The sequence below is a fragment of the Salvia miltiorrhiza genome, chromosome 5 (assembly GCF_028751815.1).
Source record: "Salvia miltiorrhiza cultivar Shanhuang (shh) chromosome 5, IMPLAD_Smil_shh, whole genome shotgun sequence".
Lineage (NCBI taxonomy): Eukaryota > Viridiplantae > Streptophyta > Magnoliopsida > Lamiales > Lamiaceae > Salvia > Salvia miltiorrhiza.
Window position 1 is genome coordinate 21,267,286 of NC_080391.1, and position 25,610 is coordinate 21,292,895.

The following is a 25,610-nucleotide window of genomic DNA, read 5'->3' on the forward strand; positions in this document are numbered from 1 at the left end:
AGAAGTATCGACTAATACTCAAGGTTTGACTTATGAGAGCAATTAAAGAAAACTTCAATTAACAAGGGGTTGTAGACTGATACTGAAGTAACTTCAGTATATTGATTTCAGTTAGGCACAAGGCTTTAACTGATATCCAAGTAAGACTCCAGTCCAGAGTTTGTAGACAGAGGAGTGTTATGAATTTTACTGATTATTCGAAGATTTATCAATTTTAGACTAATAGCACTAGCAGCGGAAAAATAAACCTAGTCCAAATAGCCTTTAGAAAGCTTCTCACTTAATAAAATCGTTAGTTTTTCTTTTCAATTAAGCAAGTTTAGTTGTAAAGCAGATTTGTGCACAGAGAAAGTAACTGAAAGCAAGTAAAGAACACAAGGATTTTTAACGTGGTTCGGAACAAGTTCCTACATCCACGACCAGCTGATCAAACTGACAAACACTCTGGGCTTGTGCTTCGGGTGCACAACAAACCTTAGACTGAAAATACAATTTTCAGTACCAACACATTGGGTTGGATTTCTCGTTCTTTCTTAGCACGCTAAGACAAAGTACCTTTTACAGCGGGTGGCTAAGAACTCTGGAGTCAGAGCACCGGTCTGAACTCCTCTCTCCTCAAACTCTCTTTTAACTTAGTTGAAAAGAGGTTCGAAATACCAACTAGATTACAAAGAACATGCTCTCTGTAATCGGGGATTTAGGCTTTGGATTTTACAGAGTATTTGCCTAAGGAACTAAGAGAATGTATGAAATCAGTGAACTGATTTTAGCTTTGAGTATTGTCTTCTTCGATTCAAACTTTTGAAGGCAGTGAAAGGTTGAGTTGCAATTTCGGCAGAGGTTCAGCTTTGTGCGTTTGAATCGGTGAAGATTGTGGTGTTCCTCAAGCTCTATTTATAGACGAAGCCTTGAATAGATCCGTTGGCTGAGATGGTCTTCAAGAATTCGTCCGTTGTGAGAGTAAGTTTGAATTCGGCTGAGGCTTCAATCTTCGAGGTTCCTGATTTGGTGAAGAACGACATCTCAGGTGCAGAAGGTAAGGCGCCTCTGAAAAGTTTGCACCAAAAAGGAATGCTCTGCAGAGAAAGGACGATCTTCAATATCTCTGCATTTAATGCGGCTGTACTTGAATGCGTGTGGCTTCCTTTTAACTTAGAATCTTCAGTTCGAGGAAGAATGTCAACTGATACTTGACTTGAGTATCAGTCCGCTAATTCCACGTGGCCAACATTAATACTTCAGTCATAACTGATCCTTCAATGTGACTCTCGTCCAGTCAATACTTCAGTATTTGACTTTGTCTTTTCAAAGCTATCTTCAGTTGAGGTCTTCAGTCTTTAGTCCTCCGGTCTTCAATCTTCAGAACTGCAGTCTAACTAGAAAACATGAACTCTAACACTTGAGTTCGGAAACTTCTAGTCTATTAAAATAAATATAAGAGTTTTGGTATCATCAAAACTAGGGATATGATATTTCATTAAGTTCCCAACATGGAGCCCTTTCTCCACTCACTAAATAAACAACTAATTTTCTTAAAATTCATGCCACCCTCTCTTTCGTGGACGAATGGAGTATTTTTTATTCTCACTTTCAACACTTATTTACAACTTTATCAATATGGTTCACCATTATTTTTCCACTCCACTCACACAAATAAACTCATTTTTCCACTCACAATACACTCAAATAGCATTTATTAAAATCCATGCCGAACAAATTAAGCATACTATTTATAGACAATGGTTGTATATGATTAAATATTTTTATAGTTTTTATTAAATATCGTCAATACTATCATTTTAATAAAATATAAACTAATTAAATTAATATAAATAATAAAAAATCAATAGCATATAAATATCGAAAATTTCCATTGTTAGAAAGGTTAAAAGTGCATGTAAAATCACAAACTTTGGTCGAAATACGCTTTGCACACGAACTTGAAAATTTCATTTTTTATCAATTTTTTTACATTTGTTCAGTTTTACCACCGTTTTTCAATTCTCCAATTTAAATTTGATGTGGCTTGCTGACACGCGCTACATTTTTCTCATCGGATAAGTTAAACACAACGCTTAGTAAGAGTACAAAACTACGTCGTTTATACATGTTTATTGCCCAATCCATAGAATTGAAATCATAACTCTAAATTATCATCATCATCGTCGTCGTCTTTTTCTTCTTCTTTGGCATATTCACACCGAGGCGAGCGTGATCACTACCGATGTCCCCACCGACAACGGGCATAGGGTTTCTATAGGGCGAGCGTGTCCAGAGAAAGCAGATGTAGGGGGAGCTCCGCGTTGGAGATGGGGAGAGCAGCGTTCCTGAGGGAAAGAAGGGAAATGGGGACAAGGGTTGCTGTTAATGAGCGTGGCCTACCTGTAAAATGTGAGGGGGCAAAGCGATTTTTTAGGAGAAAACATATTTGAGATTTGATTTCAGGTGAAATGAATTATTTGTGATTTTTTAGGGTTTATAAATGTTAATTATATTATATTAAAATGACATTATTTTATTTACTTTACGGTCGTATTAATTTTACGGTCATTTAGATGAAATAATGTCATTGGGTGTTTACTTTACGGTCATACTCCCTCCGTCCCAATATTCAAGTCCCGTATTCCTTTTTGAGCCGTCCCATGTAACAAGTCCCCTTTCCTTTTTTGGCTAAAATTAGGGATGAATTAGTAACTTAATTACCTATACTATAAAACACAAAAATTAACCCTAAAACCTACCCACCCACCCGCTCTGCACTCTCTCTCTCCTCTCCTCTCTGAAATGAATCGCACTCCCTCCTCCCTCTCCTCTTCTTCTTCTTCCACCGCTTCCAACACCTTCCACCGCCACCATCCTCCTGCGACGCCTCCACCTTCCTCTTGCTCCGCCTCCAACGCCTCCACCTTCCTCCTGCCCCGCCTCCAACGCCTCCGCCGCCTCGCGCCTCCGCGGGCTCCAACAGCCGCTGCCCTCCGCCTCTCCTCTGCTCTGCCGCAACAGCCGCTGCCCTCCACCTTCTTCCACCGCCTGGCACCTCCGGCGCCTCGCGCCTTCGCCACCATCTTCCTGCGCCGCCTCCACCATCCTCCTGCTCCGCTTCCAACGCCTCCGCCGCCTCGCGCCTCCGCGGGCTCCAACGCCACCTCTGCCCTCCGCCTCCGGCTCTCGCCCACCACCTCTTGCCGTCGGCTGCTGCAGAGAGGATATTTGCTCTCCGCCTCTGCCCTCCGCCTCCGGCCGTCGCCCACCACCACCCAACTCCACCAATTTTTGTTGTTTCGCCCAAAACGATTAGGGCTCGCCTCCACCCTTTCAATTATTTTTGTTGTTTTAATTTCATAAATTGAAAGATTTCCATTTCTTGATTTCTCTGTGGTGGTTTTTGGTGGTCCGGCTCAGAAATTGAAATTGTGGCGGTGCGGTGGTGATTTCTTGAAAGATTTCCGTTCACTGTTCTGGCGGCTACGGTGGTGCGGTGGTGCGGTTCAGAAATTGTGGTGGTGCGGTGGTGCACAGGCGGTGGAAGAAGGCGGTGGTGCACAGTAACTTTTTTAAGGGGACTTGATTAACTCTTAATTTTAGTCTCCTAAATACCCGTGCCCAAAAGAAAGGAGACTTGATTAACGGGACGGATGGAGTATTAATTTTACGGTCATTTAGATGAAATTAGTAAAATATTTTATTTATGTGTAAAATTAAATTTATATTAATGTCATATCAATTTTACGGTCATTTAGATGAAATTAGTAGTAAAATTAAATAAAAAAATAAAGTTTTTAAAATTCAAATAGTAAAATATAGTATTTTAATTAAAATTGTGATTTTACATGCATTTAACCTTGGAAGAGTTCCAAAATTATCAAATTACAAAATAAACATAAATTGCAGCAAATCAGAAGAGAGAGACTTTATTTGATAAAGAAAAAACTGCAGCACAAGAAAGATCGAGGTGGTGTTGCTGCTTATGGCGGAAGAGAGAGCGAAGAACGACGACGAAGAGAAGGCGATTCCGCGCCCAAAAATGGCTGAAAAGCCCAGCTCCGGCTCACTTGGCGCTCCTACCAATTCTAAACCGGAAATTCCAAATCCGAACGATTTCACAACGAAGAAAACGAATTATGCTGAAACCGCTGGCAATGGCGGGAACAAGGGGAGATCGTGCAAAGGCTGCCTTTATTATTCTTCGCAATTTAAATCCAATTCTAGGAATCCACTCTGCGTTGGGGTCTCCCGTTCCATCCCTAATGGTATAGCCCTAATTTATCCCCATCTTTTCGATTTTGATTTTGATTCGTCTCCTTAACTGCATTTTTGGTGTGCTTCTGTGTGTACTTAGTTCTTATTGATTAATGGTGAAGTCTGGGATTGGGTATTCTGGGTGTAATCGGTGCTACACCGCACACGGTGGCTCCCTCTGGTGAAGTATTCATCGTCCGTTAACAGACTTAGTCCGATGTATAATTGCAAAGGATGATGGATCTGCCCCTGACCGTTTTTTCATCATTTGCTTTTTGGATCTTTTGATAGCCTTCTTATGTATTTGCTTTTCTGATAATTATAGTATTATATTTCCAAAAGTTCTGGTGGGAACGAGATTTTGCGTTTTTTTTTTCTTATTCTAAATTGTTTTCTTGAAAAATCCCGACGAGGGCGACGTGTTGGATGTATGCTTGTTGTTTCAGCCTTGGTTTTGCTAATTAGGTGTAACGAGCTTAAGATTTTTTGATACAACATATATTCATTTTATGGACTTGGAAAGTTGAGGAGAATGCTTGTGATTGGCTCTTTGCCTGAGTTAATTGGTGTTGAAGAAAGGGTGGATCATATTCTTGTTTATTAGTTTAAGACGATGTGCTTAAAGTTTTACTGGAACTGTTGTAGATGCATGAAAGATTATGCCGCATGTAAATGGATTTCTGCATGCACTGCAATTCTTGTGCTCGTGCTTGATTTTCATATACCAGTTATGTAGTTTCCATTATATTCCATTTTGCATATATTAAGTTATGACTTGTACATACTAGGTTAATGTTGTAATAAATTATGGTTTGATGTTTGATTGAATAGCACCTCGGTATATTGTTGGGAAATCTGAGATGGAAGCATCAAAAGAGGGTAAGGTCCTCAGGGATTTTAAATATGGTTGCATTGGTTATTCTCTCTATGCCGACCAAAAGAACCGGACCTCTGATGCACCACAGTCTGAACCAGAATTGCCAGTCTGCATTGGACTTGAGGTTAGTGTCGTAGATGGTTCTTCATTTACGTCTCTTAGTTATTTTAATTCAGTTTTTTATGACTGTAACTGGTGCATGGTGAATTTACGAATATATTGTTATTTATTCAAGTAAGTAACTTTTTTGTTTTGGTCATGGTTGCTTGCACTTGTTTTGTGCAATAAAATTTTACATTTGTTCTGTTTAATTCATCATTATAATTAAATGTTAGAACTGATTAGTGCAATAGGGAAATTGTTTGAGAGATAATAACTGTGATTCAGGAGACCGAATCTATGTTATGGTTTGATGGTGATTGCAAAGGGGGCCTGGTGGGTGGGGGTGTGGGGGGTTGTCTGCTTTTCATGGTGAAATTGATCATTGCTGGTTTCTCTCCTTATCTGTCACGTCTTCTTCTTACATGTACTCAACTGATATAGATTTTCCTTACAAGCAGGTTTTAGTGGATCGGAAAATTAAAGAATCTTTGTCTGGTAAGTGTCCTGTCTTTGCGGTTAATCGAAGGTTTTATTAATGGCTTAAGTTACGAAAGGGTGAGCTGTACATATGTGACCGTCAATTAATTTAATTGCTAATGCCTGAAGGTGCTTATGCTCTAGTCAAAGTATTCTGAATATCTACCACTATGGAGAAGGTTTCTAGAATATACAAGCTAGGCCATGTAGGTGCTGGTGATTTACTCAAACAAGAAAATGAACTGTCAAATTATGAAGTATACAAGACATGGAGGGTTCTCTATGTATATCGTCATAGACTAGCACCAGATCAAATATTCTGGCTAGTCTTCTATTACTTCACTTATATGCACTTTTATAGTGGTATACTGACGAGACCATCTCTGAAAAACCTCCACAAGGCAGCAGGGGAGGTGGAGTTCTGTTTTTATATGAAATCAGTCATGAAATGAAAATAACTTCCCTAGTTCCCATATACTAATAAAATATGTATGCAGTGCATATATGCTTTAGTGACGCCTTGAAGTTTGTTTGGTTATATTATTGTCACATACCTCTTTGATTTAATATCAGGGTATCTATATTTGTTATTCATACAGATGGAAACCGATTACCACAGCATCAGTCACCTCAGCCAACTAATGCCAGTCGGGATGAGTTTCTAAGCAGGCAAGCACCTTTATATTTCATACTGTAGTCATGTGCTGTGGTGGACCGAGATGGATATGATTAGCAATATTGACAAAATATTTGGATCAGAGAGTGTAACCAAGCTGCAACAATCGAGTGAATTTGATCTAAAAATCATTGTGATCTAGCGTGTCTCGATTCAGCATTGGCTTGTATGCTCCTCCACTTTGAAAGCTGTTTCACTTTTTCTTTCTTGACGCAGGTTTACTCGAAATGCAAACCTGATTGCAAACGGGGTAGCGAAGAACATCCGTAGAGTCGGGAACCAGATAAAGCGAAATCTGGATGATATTATGTACCCCTACAGAAAGAGACCAAAGTAGGCGAGGTATCCATACAGCGGCTCTCTGGGAAAATAAAATGCGAAGAGGAACAAGACCTTGAGCATCACCGTTCCTCGTACTTGTTAGAATACAATGAGGGCACGAGGCGATTTCTTCACGACTTCCAGTCACATCTTTTGCTACTTCAGTTGGGGAAATGGGCATCTTATAAATGGGTTGTATACTATGCGCATTGCCTGAATATTTTGTACATTGACATTTTATTGTTTTTCAAGTTTCTATTGCTCTCGTCATGAGCCTCTTCATATTCTCTCTCTACTAGTATGTCCGCATAGAAATTGAACACGACATATTTAAATAATTAAATATAAATATTATATTGAATCAAAATATAATCAAATGTATAATATGTTTTTAAAATAAAGGGTTAAGTATCGATTTCACCCCTAACGTGTAGGCCCATATTACTTCTAGCACCTTATGGGCAGGGGTGTGTCAACTAAGCCTTTGAAGTACCTAATTATTTTCAATTTAGCCCCTCGCCCTAACGGACACTTGACGCCGTCCGTTTTTTAATTTTATTTGGTGGGCTCCACTATTAACTAACTGAAGTAACCCCTTTTAATTTGGGGCTTCTCTGAAATAAGAACCCTAAATTGCGACGAGTGCTTCAAAATTTGGTCGAATTTTGCATTTTTTTTTGGTGAAATTAGTAGATGGTTTCACTGTCTTCTAACATTTCGAGGATAGTCATGAGTTTCAATTCCATCTTTGGTGGGTCTTCGTCGAGCTCGTGGCGTGGTTGACGTCAGTTGGGGGTTCCGATAATCTGAGGTATTGTGAGTGCGAATTTGAAGGCCAGAAGTTAAGGGCTTCGATAATGACATCATGGACGGACGAAAACACGGGTAGAAGATTCTATGGATGTCGAAATTGGAAGGTATAGTTGTGAGTTTCATTAATTATGTTTTTGTTGGTTTAGTTGAAATTGGAAGGGTTTGAAATCCCTGTTTTATTGTTTTACAATTAGTAGATGAAGAATTGTGAATTTTTTGATTGCTTGATGAACCAATTAATGAAAGAGCTAAGCAAGTGGTAAATGAGTTGAAGAAGGAGAATCTGAAGCTCATGAAGATGAAAGAAAGCTCAAGCTCAGCAGCCATGGATGTGGAGACTAAAATTGCTTAGCTTTGGGGTGTTATGCAAGCATTGAAAGAAGATTCAAATAGAATTAGGAAGAAAAGTAGATTACTTACTACACTTTTGCTTGCTTCTTGGTTGTTGTTTGCTTATTTTGCAATAGCATAGTAATCCTTTGTAGTTTTGGATGAACTCTTTTTTGGAAATGAAATGGAAGTTCATTTTGTATTATATAGCTTTGCTTGATTCTTGAAATGATTAAGTAACAACAATTTACAGATTTAAGGGTATATATATATATATATATATATATATATATATATATATAAAACCCATCATAATAGAAATGTAACTCATATGTTTACTGCCATAAAAGAACATCCATCTATTATAATATCCATCATAAAGGAACACCAAGAACATAAGTAGTAATTCAAAACAAAAGTATAATCAAGTGTTAACTTAATGGCATAAAAAAAAGAAGCATTTCAGGTTTTTTCACAAAACAATTAATCATCCATCTGAGAAGAAATGCAGCACTTCAACTAGTTGCAGTAGAACCCACAGTTGAAGAAGCATTTTTTCCTCGTGGGGATCTTCTGGGGACAGTTTCTTCATTCTCTTGTTTCTCTTTGCCTCGTGGAGCCTTGAATGGTGTCACAGCCCACTATCCCAATGACGGGTTAACCGGGGTTATGACTTGGGGTGAACAATAAGAAACGGAAATTAAAGGGGATTTACTAAGTAACCAACATTAATAACAAACTAGTGGTATATATATATAACCACTTGGGTAATTCACAAATGAGTCTGCCATAACGACTAGACCCCAACTGAAAGTTAATTAAAATGAAGTAGTAATAAGTTCAAGTAGAAATGATAAATAAGTCAGAGTGTTTGCAGCGAAAAAAAACGTGTGAGTTATGCATATGGAGATGCATACTCAAGGTTTCATTACATAAACATCAAAAGGGAAATCCGCTCAACACCGATCCATTCCATCGCCTGCTCAACCTGCACATTTAGAAATACATGCAGGGCTGAGTATAAAAATACTCAGTGACATAAGCCGAAAATACAACATGCATACATATATAAATTGAACTGCCAACAGTAACACACAAGGGTTTTCTTGAATGACCTGCGCTTACTAAAACATTTCATTCATTTTCATAAAGGTGGATGCGCATCCCATTTTCAGTCTATATGATCCATATCTGTCCTTTCTGTCACGCGCCGGGAAGGAGGCCTCCTTACCACGGACGCCAAGACCGGTCGCAAGCGACTCGCGGTCTCCATGAGTGTACACGTTAACCCTAGCTAGCGACCTTTGTCTAGCATAGGATCCCAATTGGATTTCCTTTAAAGTTGGCGAACCAACACAGATAGGATACATATAAAAACATAAACATTTTTGGCAGTCAATCATTTCATAAACATTTCATTTCATTTCATGAACATTTCATTTTCATTTCATAAGAGTCATTTATCATTTGGGCATAATAATAAACTGAAATTAACAGTTAAAATCATCTCATGCATATATTCGTATAAGAGGCCTACGACACGCAGGGGATCTCTATATACGTATAGTAAAAGTAATGCCCACCTCAATTGTTCTTAAAGCTGGCGTGGAGTCGTTTCTTCTTCGGCTTCACTTTCTGTCGCTCGGTCCTTCATTGATGAAGAGTCGATAAGTTCGTGAAGAAATTGTCATAAGACAAAGTCTAATTCTACGTGCCTAGGGTATCTTTTAATGTTTTAGGGTTCTAGCATCCATAATTCGTTACATTAAAGACAGTCAAAAATCAATCATACCTCGTCTAATCTCATTCAAACACATAGGCAACACAAACACATAAGGCACATAAGAATCACAATCAATCATCATCAAAACATGCTCTGTTTTTTACACTGACTCAACTTCAAAATTTAATCTGTTCTGACTCCGACATCTCCTGGACTCGAGACTCATACCGAAAGAAAGATCTTCGAGTCTAGTTTCATATAAAAAAAAAGTAGAGTCGAAAACTCCAAGTGGTTTGAGAGATATGACGTTTTTACCACGATCTACCATGTTCGGCAGTTTTGAACAATCGAAAACTTGGATTTTTGAAAAATAGTAAACGTTGTCAAACTGGGCTCAACTTTGGTGGATATCTAGCTAACACAATAAGGTTAATACCATAAACATTTGGAAATCTAGATCACACAGGAAGCTACTTAAATGAATGACTCTTTCCTCTGTTCTCTGAAATTCTCGGTAGTAATGTGCAGTTTAGGTTTTGCATTTTAAAGAAGTATCAAACGAAGTTGGAATGGCTTGAAATTTTACCAGGGTACGCAAGACTCATGTAGGGACTTGCTATAAAATTTGCAAAGCTATTAGACATCGAAAAACCGTCGATCAGAGTAGGTCAGTAGGCCTACGAAATTCATATTTATAAGTCCTTAAAAAAATAATTTATATAAATCAAGAAATAAGAGTTTAATCCCAAAAATATTCATTAAAAGTCCATCATAATTTAAATAAAAGAACGGACCTCATTTAAAATAAATAGTCCCAAACTCGTTACGCACATATACTAAATCTTTCATGAAACATCCTTTAAAATAAACTTTGATACATAGAAAATAATTCAACAACTTGAGCTCTTAAGAGGTTGTTTTGCAACAGACATCAAATCTGCCTCGGATCTCCAAATGAGGCTCCAAAAGACATTCTGGAAACTAGACATTTCAAGGATCATTCTCCAATTTGAATCGAATGAAAAAAAATTCAAACGAGCAAGATATGCCCTCTCAAAGATGGGTATTTAACAAGCAAAAATCTGAAAATTTCAGATTTCCAGATTACAACCAAGTCAGTGGGCTTTCTTTAAAAATTCATATCTCCCTTTACAAAACTCCACTGGGAACCCCAAGGGTCAATCTGGAAACTAGGGAGAGATCATAACACTCTACAGTTGGATTTACTCCAAGAGCATTCATGGTTTAGAAGATATGACTGTCTAAAGTTCAGTGCACAAAAAGAGTTCAAGTTTGGCAGATTTAGAACATAAATCGGAAAAACCACTTTAGGCTTCACAAAAAATTCTAAAACTGAACAAGTAAGTTCCCAACATGTCAGTGAATATTCAGTAGAAAGATAGGCTTGAGAATCAAAGATTTAAGTCGGCCTTTGCCACCTCAAAGTCGTAGGTTTGTAAAATCTACTGGATGGTACAAGGAATAAGAACTAGATTTCAAGAATTTATACCGGTTGTTTCCCTTACTCAAAAATGGTGAGACTGATGTCAAAAGAAAGATACGGGAGTCTAGAGTGACATATTCAAGTTTCAAAGGTTTTCACCGATTGAAACTTTACTTATGGCCTCCCAAAGATTGTTTACCAAAAATGTATTCCAGATGGGCAGTGATGTTTACAAATTCATAAATAAATCATAAGAGCTCCAAACCTTCTGAAATTTTACCAAAGTATAGAAAACATATGAAAGATGATACACAATTAATTTGGGAAATTTTGGGAACCGTTTGGATGGCTGGAATCGCCTTGCAAAACACTGCCGAGCAGTGTGCTTATGGCAGATTCGCTGCCTTACCTCATGCACGGTTTTTCACCCAATAAACTCTACCAAAATAATCATCCAAAATCATAAAACATATCCTCACATAATATAACACACAAATGTGTAAAAATCCATGGCCATAAAGCATTTTCAGTTGAGAAAAAGCAAAGAAAAACTCACCCTCGAAGCACAACCTTCACTCTATAGTTTTCCCACACTCTCCCTTGCTTTGCTACTTCTCTTGGGGCTTCAAAGGCTTCTATGGAGTGTGATAATGGTGGGAGAAAAGTTGTGAGAGTGGGAGAAAGAATGTAGTGGTGGGGAAAAGGAGTAGTGTGGTGGAGAGGTAGGAGTAGTGGTAGGGAAAAAGATTAGTGGTAGGGAAAAGAAAATATTAGTGATGGTAGGGAAAAAGATTAGTGGTAGGGAAAAGAAAATATTAGTGGAGGATAATGGGGTGTTACATTAAGTAAATATAAAAATGTGGTGTAGTAATAACCCATGTGTAAGAAAAAAAATATATGTAAGACTAATCATCAATTAATAAAATGCTAGAGCATAAAACTCTTGTGATCAAAATTAGAATAAATAGCACTAACATTAGTGCACTCTCTCAATTTATAAATACATCATAGGAAAATAATTTGAGAAAAATATTGATGGAAAATTTTTATAACTCATCATTCCTAAATTTCTCGGTAAAAATAAATAAATACATAATTTTTTTTTTCGATTTGAAAACTCAAAATAAATCTTTGAGCTCCATCATTCTCTTAATGGACTCAAAATATATTTTGAGTGCATCATCCGTTGAAATAAAAATAAAAATAAATTATCACGTATGTAATCATCAAATTCACATAAGTCCGTATTTTATTAATGGATGCTGAACCCTAATTACCATAAGAAATCCTTAAATCAATAATTAAAAGTCTATAATCCTTAATAAAAGTCGGGGCATTACAAATGGCTTGGAGGCCACCTTCCTAACCTTGGAGCTCTCTCCATCACCTTTTTTTTGGGGGGGGGGGAGGGGGAAGGGGTGCTTGTTTCCTCTTCTCCTTCCTCAACTCATCCTCATTTGGAATTGCAAATCGTGTGTTTTGGTCTGGCTCTGTGGATCTCCCCTCATCTATGATCTCTGATTGTGACATACCGGGTTGTTACATTGCATACAACAACTTAGTTATAGCATATTAAGAGGGAAATGAAGAAATAAAACCCATAGGATTGTGGAAGCTTACATTAAGAACCGCTCTTCCACTGTCAGGATTGATATACAATCCAAAGCCCTGAGAACTTCTTCTTGACTGAAGTTTTGTAGGCAAAGATGAATTAGAAGCTTGTGTACCCTGTGTCACCTATCAAGTATTGAAGCAAATTAACAATTAGTACAATACAATAAGGTGTAGCATTTGAATTGATAAGTATAATAATACCTGACTTGGTCTTTCAGGGCACTGACCATTTTTATGACTTGCACTCTTGCATATGCTACAATGTTGCTTTTGCCCTTTTCTTGAGAGCTTGTTGCTTCTCCTAGGCTCGTTTGGAGCTCTCACTCCCATCTTCTTGGGTCTGCCAGTCTTCTTCTCTACAGGAGAAGGCTCTATGCCATCACTTTGCTTCAGTTTCCAGAACTTCTCTCATGGAACAGGCTATACTGAGTGCTCATAACTTTTTAGGAAGCTTGACTTGTGGTACTAGCTTGACATAACACTAAGAGAGTCCAATTTTGAATAAAACAGTGCCGCAAGGGCATGGCAACAGGGTACACCTATTAGTTCCCACATTCTACAAGTGCATTTCTTCATATCCAAAGAAACATTATGCTTATCCTCAAACTCCCCAATCTCATATCCATCCTCCCCATCCCAAATGGCATTGCAAGTCATTGCATCACATTTTGCAGCATCAAATAACTTCATTGAAGAAGGAGACCATTCACACTTCCAACTATGCACATTGTTTCTCATTTCCCTAATTCTAGTCATAGCCAACACCCTAATATCCTCTAACATACTAATGATGGGCTTGTGCCTAGCTTCTATGATACTAGAATTGAAGGATTTTGAGATGTTATTGTCAACCATGTTAGTGCAGCACCTGTTACTCTGGTATGCTCAGCACCAATTTTCTGGTGGATATTGGAGAAGATCCACAACAGCCTATTTCTTGATTGAGCTAATCTTTGCCATGTTCAACTTGAACTCCTCATCGAATGAACTCCAAGCTGCTATCCAAAACCTTTTCTTCAGTTCATCACTCTCCATTTCTTACTCCAATTAGCATAGATGTGTCTTGCACACCATCTATGCTCAGCCTTTGGAAGTTGTTCCTTCACTGCTTCCATCAAACCTTGCCATAACATCAAACAAATCATTAAGTATGAGTTATGCTTTTCAATAATAAACAGGAATAGCAATAAGTTATTTCTAACCTTCTGCATATCAGACATGAGTGTAACTTGTTGAGCCATCATCAAGTTGTAGCTCACACCTTAACCAATTTTAAAATCAGTTCCAATTGTGCTTATTCTCTTTGTTCACTATTGCCCATGCAATAGGAACAACACCATCATTTGCATCATTTCCAACGGCTGTGAGAAGGACTCCAAAAGTAACCCCTTTCAAGTGACAACCATCCAAGGAAATTAAAGGTCTGCAACAACCAATCCAGTTTTTCTAGCATGCATCAAGCATCACAAATAACCTTTTGAAAAACCCTCCTGCTATTTGCTAACTCATCTTTAGATAATTGCAGTTTCATTGCTTCGTGGATTAGTCTCTTTCACCTTCTCAATGTAGCCAACTAGCATGCTGAACTCCTCTTTGTAACTGCCTTGCAGTTTGGTAAGGATGGTCCTCTTAGCCCTTTTGCACTTTTCCAAGCTCACATGGAGTTTCAGGTGGTCTTTGACATGGCCCTGCATATCTTTGGATAAAAACCTAGGATTTCTATACAATGCTTCCTTGAAATAGTTGGCTATGTATTTTTTAGAAGTACTAGGCACCTCTATTTGCCTACAACAGATATGTTCTAGTGTCAATGTCTTAATAACCAAGCCCTCTGACTCCCCATCCTTTGAAGCAAGCATTACAAATGGACAATTTCTTTCACTGATGCAAACCACCCTGATTCTATGAGATTCATATTTTTACAAACTTGATCTTGTAACCAAATTTGACAGCATAGTCATTAATAGACTCCCTAGCATCCTTTGCCCATGCAAAGGTGATACCTAATGCGAAGTATCCTTGATCTCCCTCAGCAGCAGAGTCAACCATAGGATCATGCTTCCTACTTCCTCATCACGATCTGACTGGATATCACTATATGTGCTAGAGTCAGTAGTTGTGTGATCACTGTCATCACCCTCATCTTCACTTCCCACTAAATCAGCTCCTATACCATTATCATCTTTTAATCCAGCCTCCCTACCTTCATCAAATCTATCCTGCCCTTCTACCCTTCCATCTCCTGTCTCTACTTCCTCTACCTTCTCTCTAGAGTGAATCCACTCACCATCATTTGCAATCTCAAACCCATGTATGTTCTCTAATTAATCACTACCCTTTTTTTTCATCAAACAAAGGTAAAGGTTTAATAAGGGGCATGAGATCACTTTCATGGTCAGCAAACAATATTATTTTAGTTTGTCCAAGTAACTCTAGATAATCAAACACCTTGAGACAGTGCTGTGAGTCCCTGAGTAGCACTAAATCTTTTTCAATATCATAATTTTCATCTAAAGCGTACACTTTGTTAAGTTTGGTGACATAACACTTAGCAAATTCATCAAGTATGCGCTCATAAGTCATTTTGTCTATGGTTATTTCCTTTAAATTATACCCATCATATACCAATTTGCCGATTCAGATTCTTTCTTCCATATACCAAAAAAATTAAAAACAAAAGTCACACTCGACAGCATGCTGCAACAAATACAAGAAGAAAACACAAACGATTACACGATCATCGATTCCTACACAAAATAATACAAAAAAGACGAAATTTCATATCGCTTTTGTCCGAACATTGCATGCTCTGAAAAGATGACATTTTCCCCCAAAAATCAAGGCTTAATACTTACCTTAGTCGAGATTTGATCGGTAAAAGTAGATATGGAGGAGATTCTCTTCGTCTTCGTACCCTAAAATCCCTCTGAAACCCTATTCTTCTTCCCTTCAAAATTTGCAGCAAGTGAAGAGGAATAAACGTTTCATATGCACTTGTTGTTAACTAACCCGCGCAAACATTAATGGTGGGGCCCACCAAATAAAAAAAATAAATTTAAAAACGAACGACGTTAAGTGTCCGTTAGGGCGAGGGGCTAAATTGGAGATAATTAGGTACTTCAGGGGCTTAATTGACACACCCCTACCCATAAGGTGCTAGAAGTAATAAGGGCCTACACGTTAGGGGTGAAATTTATACTTAACCCAAAAATAAAATAAGATAAAATAATCCACATCAATTACTAAATAAAAAATTTGAATTTGAAAATATATATTTTTGACTTTGTATAAAGTCTAGTAATAAATATTGTTATTTAATAATTAAAAATTATTTAATAATAAAAATTAGCGTTACACATTATTATTATTATAGAGTATTGTCATACAAAAACATAAATAAAAAGTATATTTGAAATTATATTTTTAATATTTATCTTAAAATTAATTATAATTTTTTTAAAACAAAAGAGTTATAAAATAAATCAAAATATTTTTCTTCACCTTTATTAGATTCTAAACTATTATAATGAAAAAAAAATGCAAAACACAAAATATGGTTTCTACTTATTTTTCTTTTAAAAACAAGGAAAATAAATAAATATATAGATAAAGATACTCCCTCCGTCCCGTCCAAGATGCTACATATTCCTTTTCGGGTCATCCCAACGAAAATGATACATTTTTATATTTGTCAAAAATAAGAAATTTTAAACACTTAATTAATACTCCCTCCATCCATGAAAGAACTTCCTAGGAGGAGTGACACGGGTTTTAAGAAAAAATATTGTTGAGTCTATTGAGAGTGAATAAAAGGTAGTTGAGTGTATTGGGAGTGGTGAAAATGTGTTATAATTAATATTGGGAGTTGTGAAAAGTGAAAAGTAACAGGATTATAAGTGGTGGGGTATAGTCCAAATATAGATATGAAGTTCTTTTGTGGACGTCCCAAAAAGTAAAGATAAGAAGTTCTTACGTGGACGGAGGGAGTACTAATTAAGTATTCCCTTATTACCTTCTCTCTCATACTTTATCACTTTATTACATTCTCTTTCTTACTTTATCACTTTACTACATTCTTTCTCCTATTTTATCACTTTATTATTACACACTTAAATTACTAATCTACAACTCCTTAAATCCCATGCCGAAAAGCAAATGTATCGTCTTGGCTAGGACGGAGGGAGTATAAAATTAATATAGTAGAAAAAAGTGAACATGTCATTAAAGAGTGATGATATTTAAAAATAAATATTAAAGAGAATAGAGAGGAAGGAGAAAAAAAATTAATTTAAAACTTTAAATTACCACAACTTATACATTCTAAATTTATTTTTTATGATTTTTAAAATTAAAGAGTTCTAAAATGAGTTAATACAATTTCTTTCTCATTAATTGCACTAAAAACTATACAATTTTAAAAATAGTTAATTGCATATAAATTATTGAGTTAATATATAGAAGTGTCCACTTTCATATTGTAAAATTAAAATCTAGCCTATGAAATAAAAATATTAAAAAATGGCCAATTTTTTTAGCAAAAAGTAAGAAATACCCCTCCTCTTAAAATATTAAAAAATGGTCGGTCAGAAAATTACTCTCTCTTCTCTCTCTCTCTCTACGCTCTCTCACTTCTCTCCCTCTCATTTCATCTGCCTTTCCACCAGTCGCCGGTCACCACCTCCGCCTCCGCCGCGTTTGCCACATCCTTTGCCTCCATCCTCCGCCGCGTGTTCTACCTCCGCCTCCATTCTCCGCCGCGTCCTCTGCCTCCCTGAATTTCTGTCTCTTGTCCGCCTCCAGCCGCGGGCAGATCTCCTCGAATAACTTAGGGATTTGCAAGGATTTAGGGAAAATCGTCTGTTTTTGGGGTGATTTACAGGCGGTGGTGATGGAGATGGACGGTGCGGCGGAGAAGAGGCGGTTTGTCTGAGAGAACTTCCATTTCACCCTCTTCTTCATGCTGATTTTCTTTTTCGATTTCATCAAAATTCGCAAATTCGTTAATTTTCATTTTGAACTAATCTGTAATTTTTATGTTTTGTTGATTCTAATTCTTTTTGGGGCATAATGAGGATTTCAAATTTGTCTGAATTTTGGTTGATTGATATATAACCTCCTACTCATTCTGAATGCCCCTCATTCAATTAGATTTTTCTTTATTTCTTATATTTTAAATCCAATACGTGACCATTTTATTTTGACAATTTACGGCTCGTTGAGCTACAGAATATCAATCATATTAATGGAAGTTCTCTCAGACAAATGTAATTCACAATCAAATTTATGAATTCATAGTTTAATGTTATTGAATTCACAACCAGATCCATGAATTCACAACTAAAACTTCTGGTTGTGAATTTACAACCAAAAAATTCGGGTTGTGGATTCACAACCAAGGTTGTGAATTCGACTGGTTGTGAAATGCGCGAATTTTTAAAGGGGTGATGTTTAAAGGGTAAAATGGTAATAGTGGCTATTTTTTTTTTTTTTAATCTTAGTGGACAATTTTTAATTTTTACTAAAACAAATAGTCCATTTTCAAAATCCACTCTAAATTATTGAACTATTTTTTTTCCCTCTTATTTTGCATATTATCTCATTTTTCATCGTGGTGACATGACATAAATATGTTCCCTTTACATGAATATGCTTGCGTGGCATAAATATGACCGGTTGAAAATAGAATTGACGTCGTATAGTATAGTTAGATGGAAACAACGCTGTTTCATGCCCAAAATATGGCCGGAAAATGGGCAAATATAGAAATGAGAAAAATTTAGTGGATAAGTAACTTTAATAAAGATTTTAAAGTTCATGCGCAAAATGAGAATTTCTTAAAAGTTCAATAATTTATATGTAATTAACTCTTAAAAATATATAAATAAAATCATAAAAATTAATATAAAAAATATAATAAAATTAAAATACAAAAATTTAAAGAAAAAATAATAAGGAGAGAAGAAATAACATAAATGAAAAAGTTTATTCTGAAACATTAAATAATCATAACTTATTCATTCTAAATTTAGTTTTACTTATTCTATCCCAAATTAAATAATTTCTCATAATCTTCAATTTTATTTTGAGTGTACTTATTCGTTAATTAATAATTTCGGCTTTCTTTTCTAAAATAAAATAAAGCTTATTTGATTCGTATCATGCTGTATTAGTAAATTCTAAGTTGATGCTATTTGGAGTTTTATTATCACTCCTCTATGGTAAGAAAATAATTGTTGCAGTTATTTTGTTAACCAGCCCGTCTAGCTCAGTTGGTAGAGCGCAAGGCTCTTAACCTTGTGGTCGTGGGTTCGAGCCCCACGGTGGGCGCTTTATTTTGGTTATTTTTTTTATCATTTATGTTAACACATACACTTCATTTCTTTCATCCAGTGTTATTATTATTATTATTATTATTATTATTATTATTATTATTATTATTATTATTATTGTTGTTGTTGTTGTTGTTCCAATCGGGTATTCTATGTCATACAGTCTAAGAAATCTACATTCCTGAAGTATAGATGTGTTCTAGTGAGCTAATTGTTAAAATAAGATCATAATTTTTAGTATTTTTTAAAACGAAGATTATATGTTATAAAATTTGAAAATGAGGATTATAAATTAGGAAATTTGAAAACGAGGTCTATAACTTTCACTTTTTACATTTACACTCCTATTTCAGACCATGATGGGCGTTATAGTCCTCATAAGGACTATTTGCTTTCTATTTATATTTATTGTGATGTTAATAAACTCATGAAAATAACCCATATTATATTCAATAATATTTTTAAATGGGTCTGGATAGTTAAACTTATAATTAGAGGTGGCAAAATGAATCGTTCATTCCGGCTCGGCCCACCGGGGATGAATATCTTATCAAGTTGGACCAAGGGCTGAAAATTTTGCAGCCCAACCCAATACGAGCCATTTATCTTTATTTTTTTAGTCCTATTTCTTTTTTGCAACCCAACTCAATTCTATTTCCATTTTTGTCCACTTATTAATAAATTCGAGCGTAGAATTCTGAGACAACAAAATTTAGCAAATAAGCTCAAGTCAATCAACTCTTCAGTGAATGAGATTAAAATATAAACCAATAAAACACATAAACACCTAGAAAATTCATCACAAAATAGGGTTAAATAACCCCTCGACACTTAGTCTTTTGTTTATCCTCAAGCGAAATCCACAAAAACAAAGTAAAGAAGCGGCTCACAAGCAAACAAACACCACCAATCAATCCAACAAGCCACTTCACATAGTCCCCAAGAAACATGTTACTCGAAAGATAGAAATCAATAAGAATTATGGTGCAACACAATCATTATAACAATCAATACGATCAGACTTAGTTCTCCGCTAGAAGTGAATTTCTTAATGTGGCCACCTTTATAATCAAAATCTCATATTATCTTTCAACATTTTTTTAATAGGGGTTCTTTTTCATTCATTCCTAATAGATATGAGTCATTGGTTTGAAATGTGATTGGTGGAGCCTTTTATTCCAGTTGTTCGTTAAACAACATCGATGTGTTGACCACGCTGATGTCGTTGTTTGAATCAGGAGTCCCAAAAAATGCATGTCAGATCCAAAGATCTTGGGATTTGACAACTTCAAGGATGATGGTTGACTCCCCTGATCACCTTGAGTGTATGCTCCTTGTTACGTCACCAGACAATTTTTCCATGCCCAGTGCATGCAATCTAGTCTTCCTAGCATCCCCTGGAACCCGTGCTTTTCCTCGTGCAGTGCAATAAGCCTTTGGCACTCAGTGGACGTCGGCTTCCTCAAATATTATGCGCCAAAGAGTTGGACGATCACTCGACATAATCAGCTCAAGCACTGCAACAAGGTCGACTCTGCATTTCGCAGGTACTCGTCGTAGTGGTCAGCTGCACCTCCATTTGCAAGTTGACGAATAGCAACTGTGCATTTCTGCAGCGGTGTGAAGCCGCGTCTGTCAAGTGTGTCCGGACATTATTGGAAGTAAGGATCGAACTGCACAACATTAACGATGCGCAAAAATAATGCACATCACATACGAAAACAGCGCCGAAAAATAGAATCGGTGTAGACCGGATTTTCTACAAAATAATCCTTGCAGAGAAGTTGTGCTCCGGCTTTACGATCCCGATGAATGTAAGCTTTCTTCTTCGGCCTCCTTCGATTAGGAGGGCTTTCCGGCGGACCAATGACGTCAACAATTTCGTAAAATTGCGACACAAGTTGGACGAATTCTTGAGCACATCGCTCATTGCCGCTTGAGTCGGAAGAAGATGAAGATGAAGAAGCCATTTTGCTAGAGAGAATTTAAAAATAGAGAAGAAAAAAGATGCGTGATTTGTGTTAATGTTGAATGGGGTATTTATAGATATTGAAAAAGAAAAAAAGAGACGTTGCCAATGGTTACAAAAAAAAAATTGAAATGTCGGCACGCAACGGTCAGATTTATTAGTTTTTTTTTTTTAAATTGGGTGCGTGTTCAACACGCACCACACATAATCACCTCTCGTGCTCGACATCAATGCCTGTGTCCAGCACGAGTCTATGTGGCACGCCAGCGGCAACGACTTCTTCTTCTTCGGCTTAGTCCGACGCTAAATTACGCGTTGTGAATGTTTTTAAAGCAATTATAAATCACATAGTAAAATAATATTAGTTGAATTTTGACAGATTAGACAGCTAATTTACCTTATAATCTATAAAACCTAATTTCCTCAAATATCGATTGAAAATATTTGACTTAGTAGAACTCATGAAATACTCAACCTAAAGACTAAACTGAATTATAAATATTTGCACTTAAAAATGCGTCTTCGGTCCCTCAAAAAAAATATGCGTCTTTGGAATTTTAAGACAGGAAAAAAACACGCTGGAACAAAAGTTGAACGCCATTTTTGAATTCTTGATTTTCTTTTATTTCCGCAGCAGTAGTTGCTTATAAATAATGCCAACCTCCAGCACAAAAAGGGTGTCAAACCCAACTTCCAATCCAGTTATCAATTCTCACGTTTTTCTAGGAAAACTTCTCCTCACCTTCCTCTTTCGATCTTCATTTTACTTGTTTCTCTCTTTAATTCCGCCCCATTTTGTTGATAGCTCGCAAGATTAAAGAAAACCAAGATTTTGATCCTTGTGCTTGTTTAAGCCGATTCCATTGATTAGAAGCGAAACCCTTTTCGATTTTAATAAAATCTATCATCCCATTTCGCACTTGAAACCGTTTTCGAGTAGGTTTTGCTTAATTCTTGATTGAAGTGCCGGTTGGATTACGACGACATAGAATGACCGCATACGCGGCGGCGTGTAAGCGGGTTCTGAGATTGGGACCCGCGTTGGTCGGAACCCGACCCATTTCCGAGCTTGCTAAATCCAACGGCAAACGGGTCTACCTCGTCGACACTCTGGCCCTTGTAATTGATTCTGATTTATTTTCTATGATTTTTTGGGGTTATTGTTATTTGGAGTTGAAATTGGTGTTTTTGTTTGATTGCTGGCTGCAATTGCTGCAATTTTGCTTTTGGTTGTGATTGTTGTGTTTACAAACTTATTGTTTCTGTTTTGAAGATTTTAGCTACATGTTTTCCCCCCCTTCTGTAATGATGGATTAGTTACATTTTGCTTTTTGTGTTTTCCAAGGTATTAGTCACATTTTTGCCTTTTTTGCCTTTTTTGTTGTTGTGTTGTTCAGTTACATTTATGTGATGTGATGGTTTTAGTTAGATTTTTGCCTTTTGTGATGTGATGAATTTGATTAGGTGAGGAAATTGGAGGCCCAGGGGGTGGAGTCGAGGCAGGCGCAGGCGATAACAGAGGCGATGATGGAGGTGCTGAATGATAGCATGGAGAATGTTTCTGGTTCCTATGTTTCAAAGAGTGAAATGCAAAAAGTGAGCGGTGCTTCCATTTCTGTTGGTTTTTGTTTGTTGGCGATGAAGGAATTTGTAGTGTTAACATGTTCCTGCGATTTTTTTTGTTTTCGTGTAGAGCGAGATGTTTCAGGAAAACAATCTGTCCATGTTCAAGACTGAAGTTAAGAGCTCTCAGGTATAGCTATCACAACTTTTGTTTCTTTACATGTTTGTTTGAAATTGATGTTGTGTTGAGATTAGTCCTTAGTTGCGTCGGAAACTGAGGCTGCTGAGTTTGCTAGTTGTTTGGTTGTATGCTAAGGAAATGAGTGTTTTTTGTTGCTAAAGTGGGAATGGATATTATATTTTTGTATTATGAATTTATGATCAAAACTTGAGAATGCCTTGTTTTGAAATATGTTGTGGATTTGATTGTTCAATATGTGAAGGTCGAATATTATGGCTGGTTTTGTCCTTGACATGGAATCTTGCATTCACTAGTACCTTGTCTCTGTCGTAGTTGATTCTTGTAACTGTAGACGACTCATCTCACGTCGAGCCTATAGAATTGGTCAACAATGTTATATCGAATTGGAACCTTTTTTTTTGTTATTTAGCTAAATTATTATATGTTCTACTATTATGAATATATAAGTAGCACATTGGTTCTTGGAAAATTGTGAAAACATCCTCTTGATTTCAATATTAAGGACAACCGAGTGTTATAGATATTTAGATTACTATTAATTTACATGTCTGACTTTGACAGCATCTAGTAATGATATTAATTTCCAATAGCAAAGAGGACATATTTGTAGATGACCATGAAAAACAATACCCTTTATAATAATGAAACTATCTGATTGAGACACCTCAAAATAGAATATTGGTCCATTGGACTATATATTTGAGATGGAGGGAGTAAATCTCATAAAAACATTCCAACACCGAGCTTCAATTTTACTATGTTCAGATAGCAGCAATATAATTATTCTAATCTTCATCTTCCATTAGAAAGTGATGATTATAAATATAGGTTGGCCATTGGCCTCCTTTTTGTTAAGCTTAAGTAATCATTGGTGTACCCTCCATAAGCTTGAGAAAATATATCTTGATGTTTCAAATAGAGAATAGAATTTACCTCTATGTTTTGAACTTAAAAAACAACTTATTTTCGCCTAAAAAAATGACTTATTTTTTTTAATTGACTAAGACAAATGACTTATATCCAGTTATTTCTCTATTTTCTCTACAGAGAAACTAAGCATAGCTAGTAACTAAAATTAAGTACCTTATCACAAGCCATAAAATCTCTGTTTCTTAATGAATTAAATTGCTACTTTCTAATTTAAAAAAGTGATTAATATTGATTAGGATGAAGCTGACTACAAACTAAAAAGTAAACATCTATGATTTGAACATCACATTCTGGTCAAAAACAGCCTTGACAATATAAGAATATGGACAGGTTTAGCAACTCAAATTATAAATGCTGAAAACAGCCATAACTTCCTCTGATTCTTTATTACAAAATAGGTTGTTGTTTGCCGACCAAGATTAGATCCAAATGCAGTATTTCTATTGTAATATCAGCAAAAATACTATAGTGAGATAAAATGAGTGTAATCATTATGGAGAATCGAGGCTGGTTATGATTATGTAGACTTGATCCAAGAAGGGCAGATTCTATGTGAGACTCTAGAATTGATTGATTATCTCATACAGATTTTGGATAAAGAGGAGGAAACCTGAAATCTGAGAACGGAAGACAATTTGTAAGAAAAAAGCAAGTAAACATATTTATTTAGGATCTGCCTCCAATTATGTTCATGCATGCCTCGAGAGTTCAATGTTTGTCCCTATTCATTCAAATGCATTAACCTCTAGTAGCAAAGGTCTATTAATATCAAATGCTGTAGGGAATCTGTGGCCTAAATTTATTCTTCATTATATGTTTGTACTCGTTTACTATGTGTTCGACCATTCCAAGCTCAAAGAAACTTGTATGATAGGCCAAGACACACCTAATTCATTTGATTCCAAGTGCAGGATCACCATTTCTCAATGTTGCAACATGAGATGGAAAAAATCAAGAATGATATAGAGAAGATGCGTAGTGAGTTAAGGTATGTAGATAAAATAAACTTCATCTTCTCTGTTACAGTTCATTCTGATAGACACTAAAAACAATGTTGGTACAGGTATGAAATCGACAAAGTTACAGCCGGGCAGCGCTTGGATCTTAATCTTGAAAGGGGGTAAGTTATACCAATGTATAGAATTCTCCAACCAAATGAAGTGTAGTTTTAACCTTTCCATTACTTTTAGTCTATCAACTGAAAATCTGCCATAATTTTGCAGGAGAATTCGAGATGAGCTGAACAACCAAAACCAAGAAACAACCAACCTCACCACCAAACTTGATCGAGTGAGTACTCTTATGTAGTCGCTGAAAGTTGATAGTTCTTGAACTTGTATTTATGCTCGACTCAATTGTTTCCGTTGTGCGCTCTCAGGAAATTCATACACTGCGGGCTCAACTGGAAGCCGCAAAGTATGACGTGATCAAGTATTGCATAGGTACGCTCGCCTCTGTCTCTGCCGTTGGTCTTGCTGTAATCCGTATTCTGATGTAGCCGACAGCGCCATTGGTTCTGGTTTTCGTGGGGATTTTATACTCATTTTTATGTCTAAAATCCTTGACCAAGTAGAAAACTAGACTCATTGTTAGTAATTCAAATAACAATGTATTAATTGATTGGTCCTTTGTTTGCAAGCTTATTATAATAGTTCTCTTATCGATTTCAAGCTGTTGTCCCCGCCCCCCCCCCCCCCCCCCCCCACCCCATAATGTTGTAAAGCCCATTAAACTTGCAAGTAATGCAGAAAATTCTACCCTTTCAACCTTTTACTATTAATTTCATGGTGATTCTTGAAGAGAAGTTATTTAGCTCGACTGTATTTGGTTTTGTTCAATTTATGTTAAGAGTACAAGCAAGTTTAATCGAGGGGAACACGAACACGAAGACAGCACGATTTGTTATATAGACTTACCAAAAAAAGTTGTGATCTACATCTCTAATTATATGTGAAGTTTAAGTAGGTGGGCTGGGCTTTTGGCTAAGGGTAAGGATAAACT

At 36.5% G+C, this 25,610-nt stretch overlaps 2 protein-coding genes, 1 long non-coding RNA gene and 2 other non-coding genes across 5 annotated transcripts; 4 read left to right on the forward strand and 1 right to left on the reverse strand.

Annotated features, from left to right (window-relative positions):
- The first annotated feature begins 1,957 nt into the window (after positions 1-1,957).
- Positions 1,958-6,974, forward strand: LOC130986682 (uncharacterized). The gene is made up of 6 exons (XM_057910153.1): positions 1,958-2,391; positions 3,892-4,250; positions 5,071-5,240; positions 5,677-5,713; positions 6,295-6,364; positions 6,588-6,974. Exons 2-6 carry the CDS (start codon positions 3,968-3,970, stop codon positions 6,706-6,708), a joined length of 681 nt encoding a protein of 226 aa, XP_057766136.1. The 5' UTR covers positions 1,958-2,391; positions 3,892-3,967; the 3' UTR covers positions 6,709-6,974.
- A 1,589-nt stretch (positions 6,975-8,563) lies between these two features.
- Positions 8,564-12,207, reverse strand: LOC130986683 (uncharacterized). Its single transcript, XR_009089340.1, has 3 exons — positions 11,559-12,207; positions 9,419-9,483; positions 8,564-8,823 (listed from the first exon to the last, which is right to left on the reverse strand). It is a non-coding gene; the product is annotated as an uncharacterized LOC130986683 (long non-coding RNA).
- Positions 12,208-17,675: 5,468 nt separating this feature from the next.
- On the forward strand, positions 17,676-17,745 carry LOC130987241 (small nucleolar RNA Z105). The gene has a single exon (XR_009089633.1). It is a non-coding gene; the product is annotated as a small nucleolar RNA Z105 (small nucleolar RNA).
- Positions 17,746-18,870: 1,125 nt separating this feature from the next.
- On the forward strand, positions 18,871-18,943 carry TRNAK-CUU (transfer RNA lysine (anticodon CUU)). The gene has a single exon. It is a non-coding gene; the product is annotated as a tRNA-Lys (tRNA).
- Positions 18,944-21,474: 2,531 nt separating this feature from the next.
- LOC130986684 (protein FMP32, mitochondrial-like) lies at positions 21,475-25,375 on the forward strand. Its single transcript, XM_057910154.1, has 7 exons — positions 21,475-22,033; positions 22,379-22,510; positions 22,608-22,667; positions 24,521-24,597; positions 24,673-24,729; positions 24,833-24,899; positions 24,988-25,375. Exons 1-7 carry the CDS (start codon positions 21,905-21,907, stop codon positions 25,105-25,107), a joined length of 642 nt encoding a protein of 213 aa, XP_057766137.1. The 5' UTR covers positions 21,475-21,904; the 3' UTR covers positions 25,108-25,375.
- The last annotated feature ends 235 nt before the right edge of the window (positions 25,376-25,610 follow it).

Excerpts from the sequence above, each read along its gene's own strand:
- LOC130986682 (XM_057910153.1), top strand. The coding sequence starts at position 3,968 with ATGGCGGAAGAGAGAGCGAAGAACGACGACGAAGAGAAGGCGATTCCG. Across the intron at positions 5,714-6,294 it reads AATTAAAGAATCTTTGTCTG|ATGGAAACCGATTACCACAG; the intron begins GTAAGTGTCCTG and ends TTATTCATACAG. Across the intron at positions 6,365-6,587 it reads CGGGATGAGTTTCTAAGCAG|GTTTACTCGAAATGCAAACC; the intron begins GCAAGCACCTTT and ends TTCTTGACGCAG.
- LOC130986684 (XM_057910154.1), top strand. The coding sequence starts at position 21,905 with ATGACCGCATACGCGGCGGCGTGTAAGCGGGTTCTGAGATTGGGACCC. Across the intron at positions 22,034-22,378 it reads TCGTCGACACTCTGGCCCTT|GTGAGGAAATTGGAGGCCCA; the intron begins GTAATTGATTCT and ends GAATTTGATTAG. Across the intron at positions 22,511-22,607 it reads CAAAGAGTGAAATGCAAAAA|AGCGAGATGTTTCAGGAAAA; the intron begins GTGAGCGGTGCT and ends GTTTTCGTGTAG.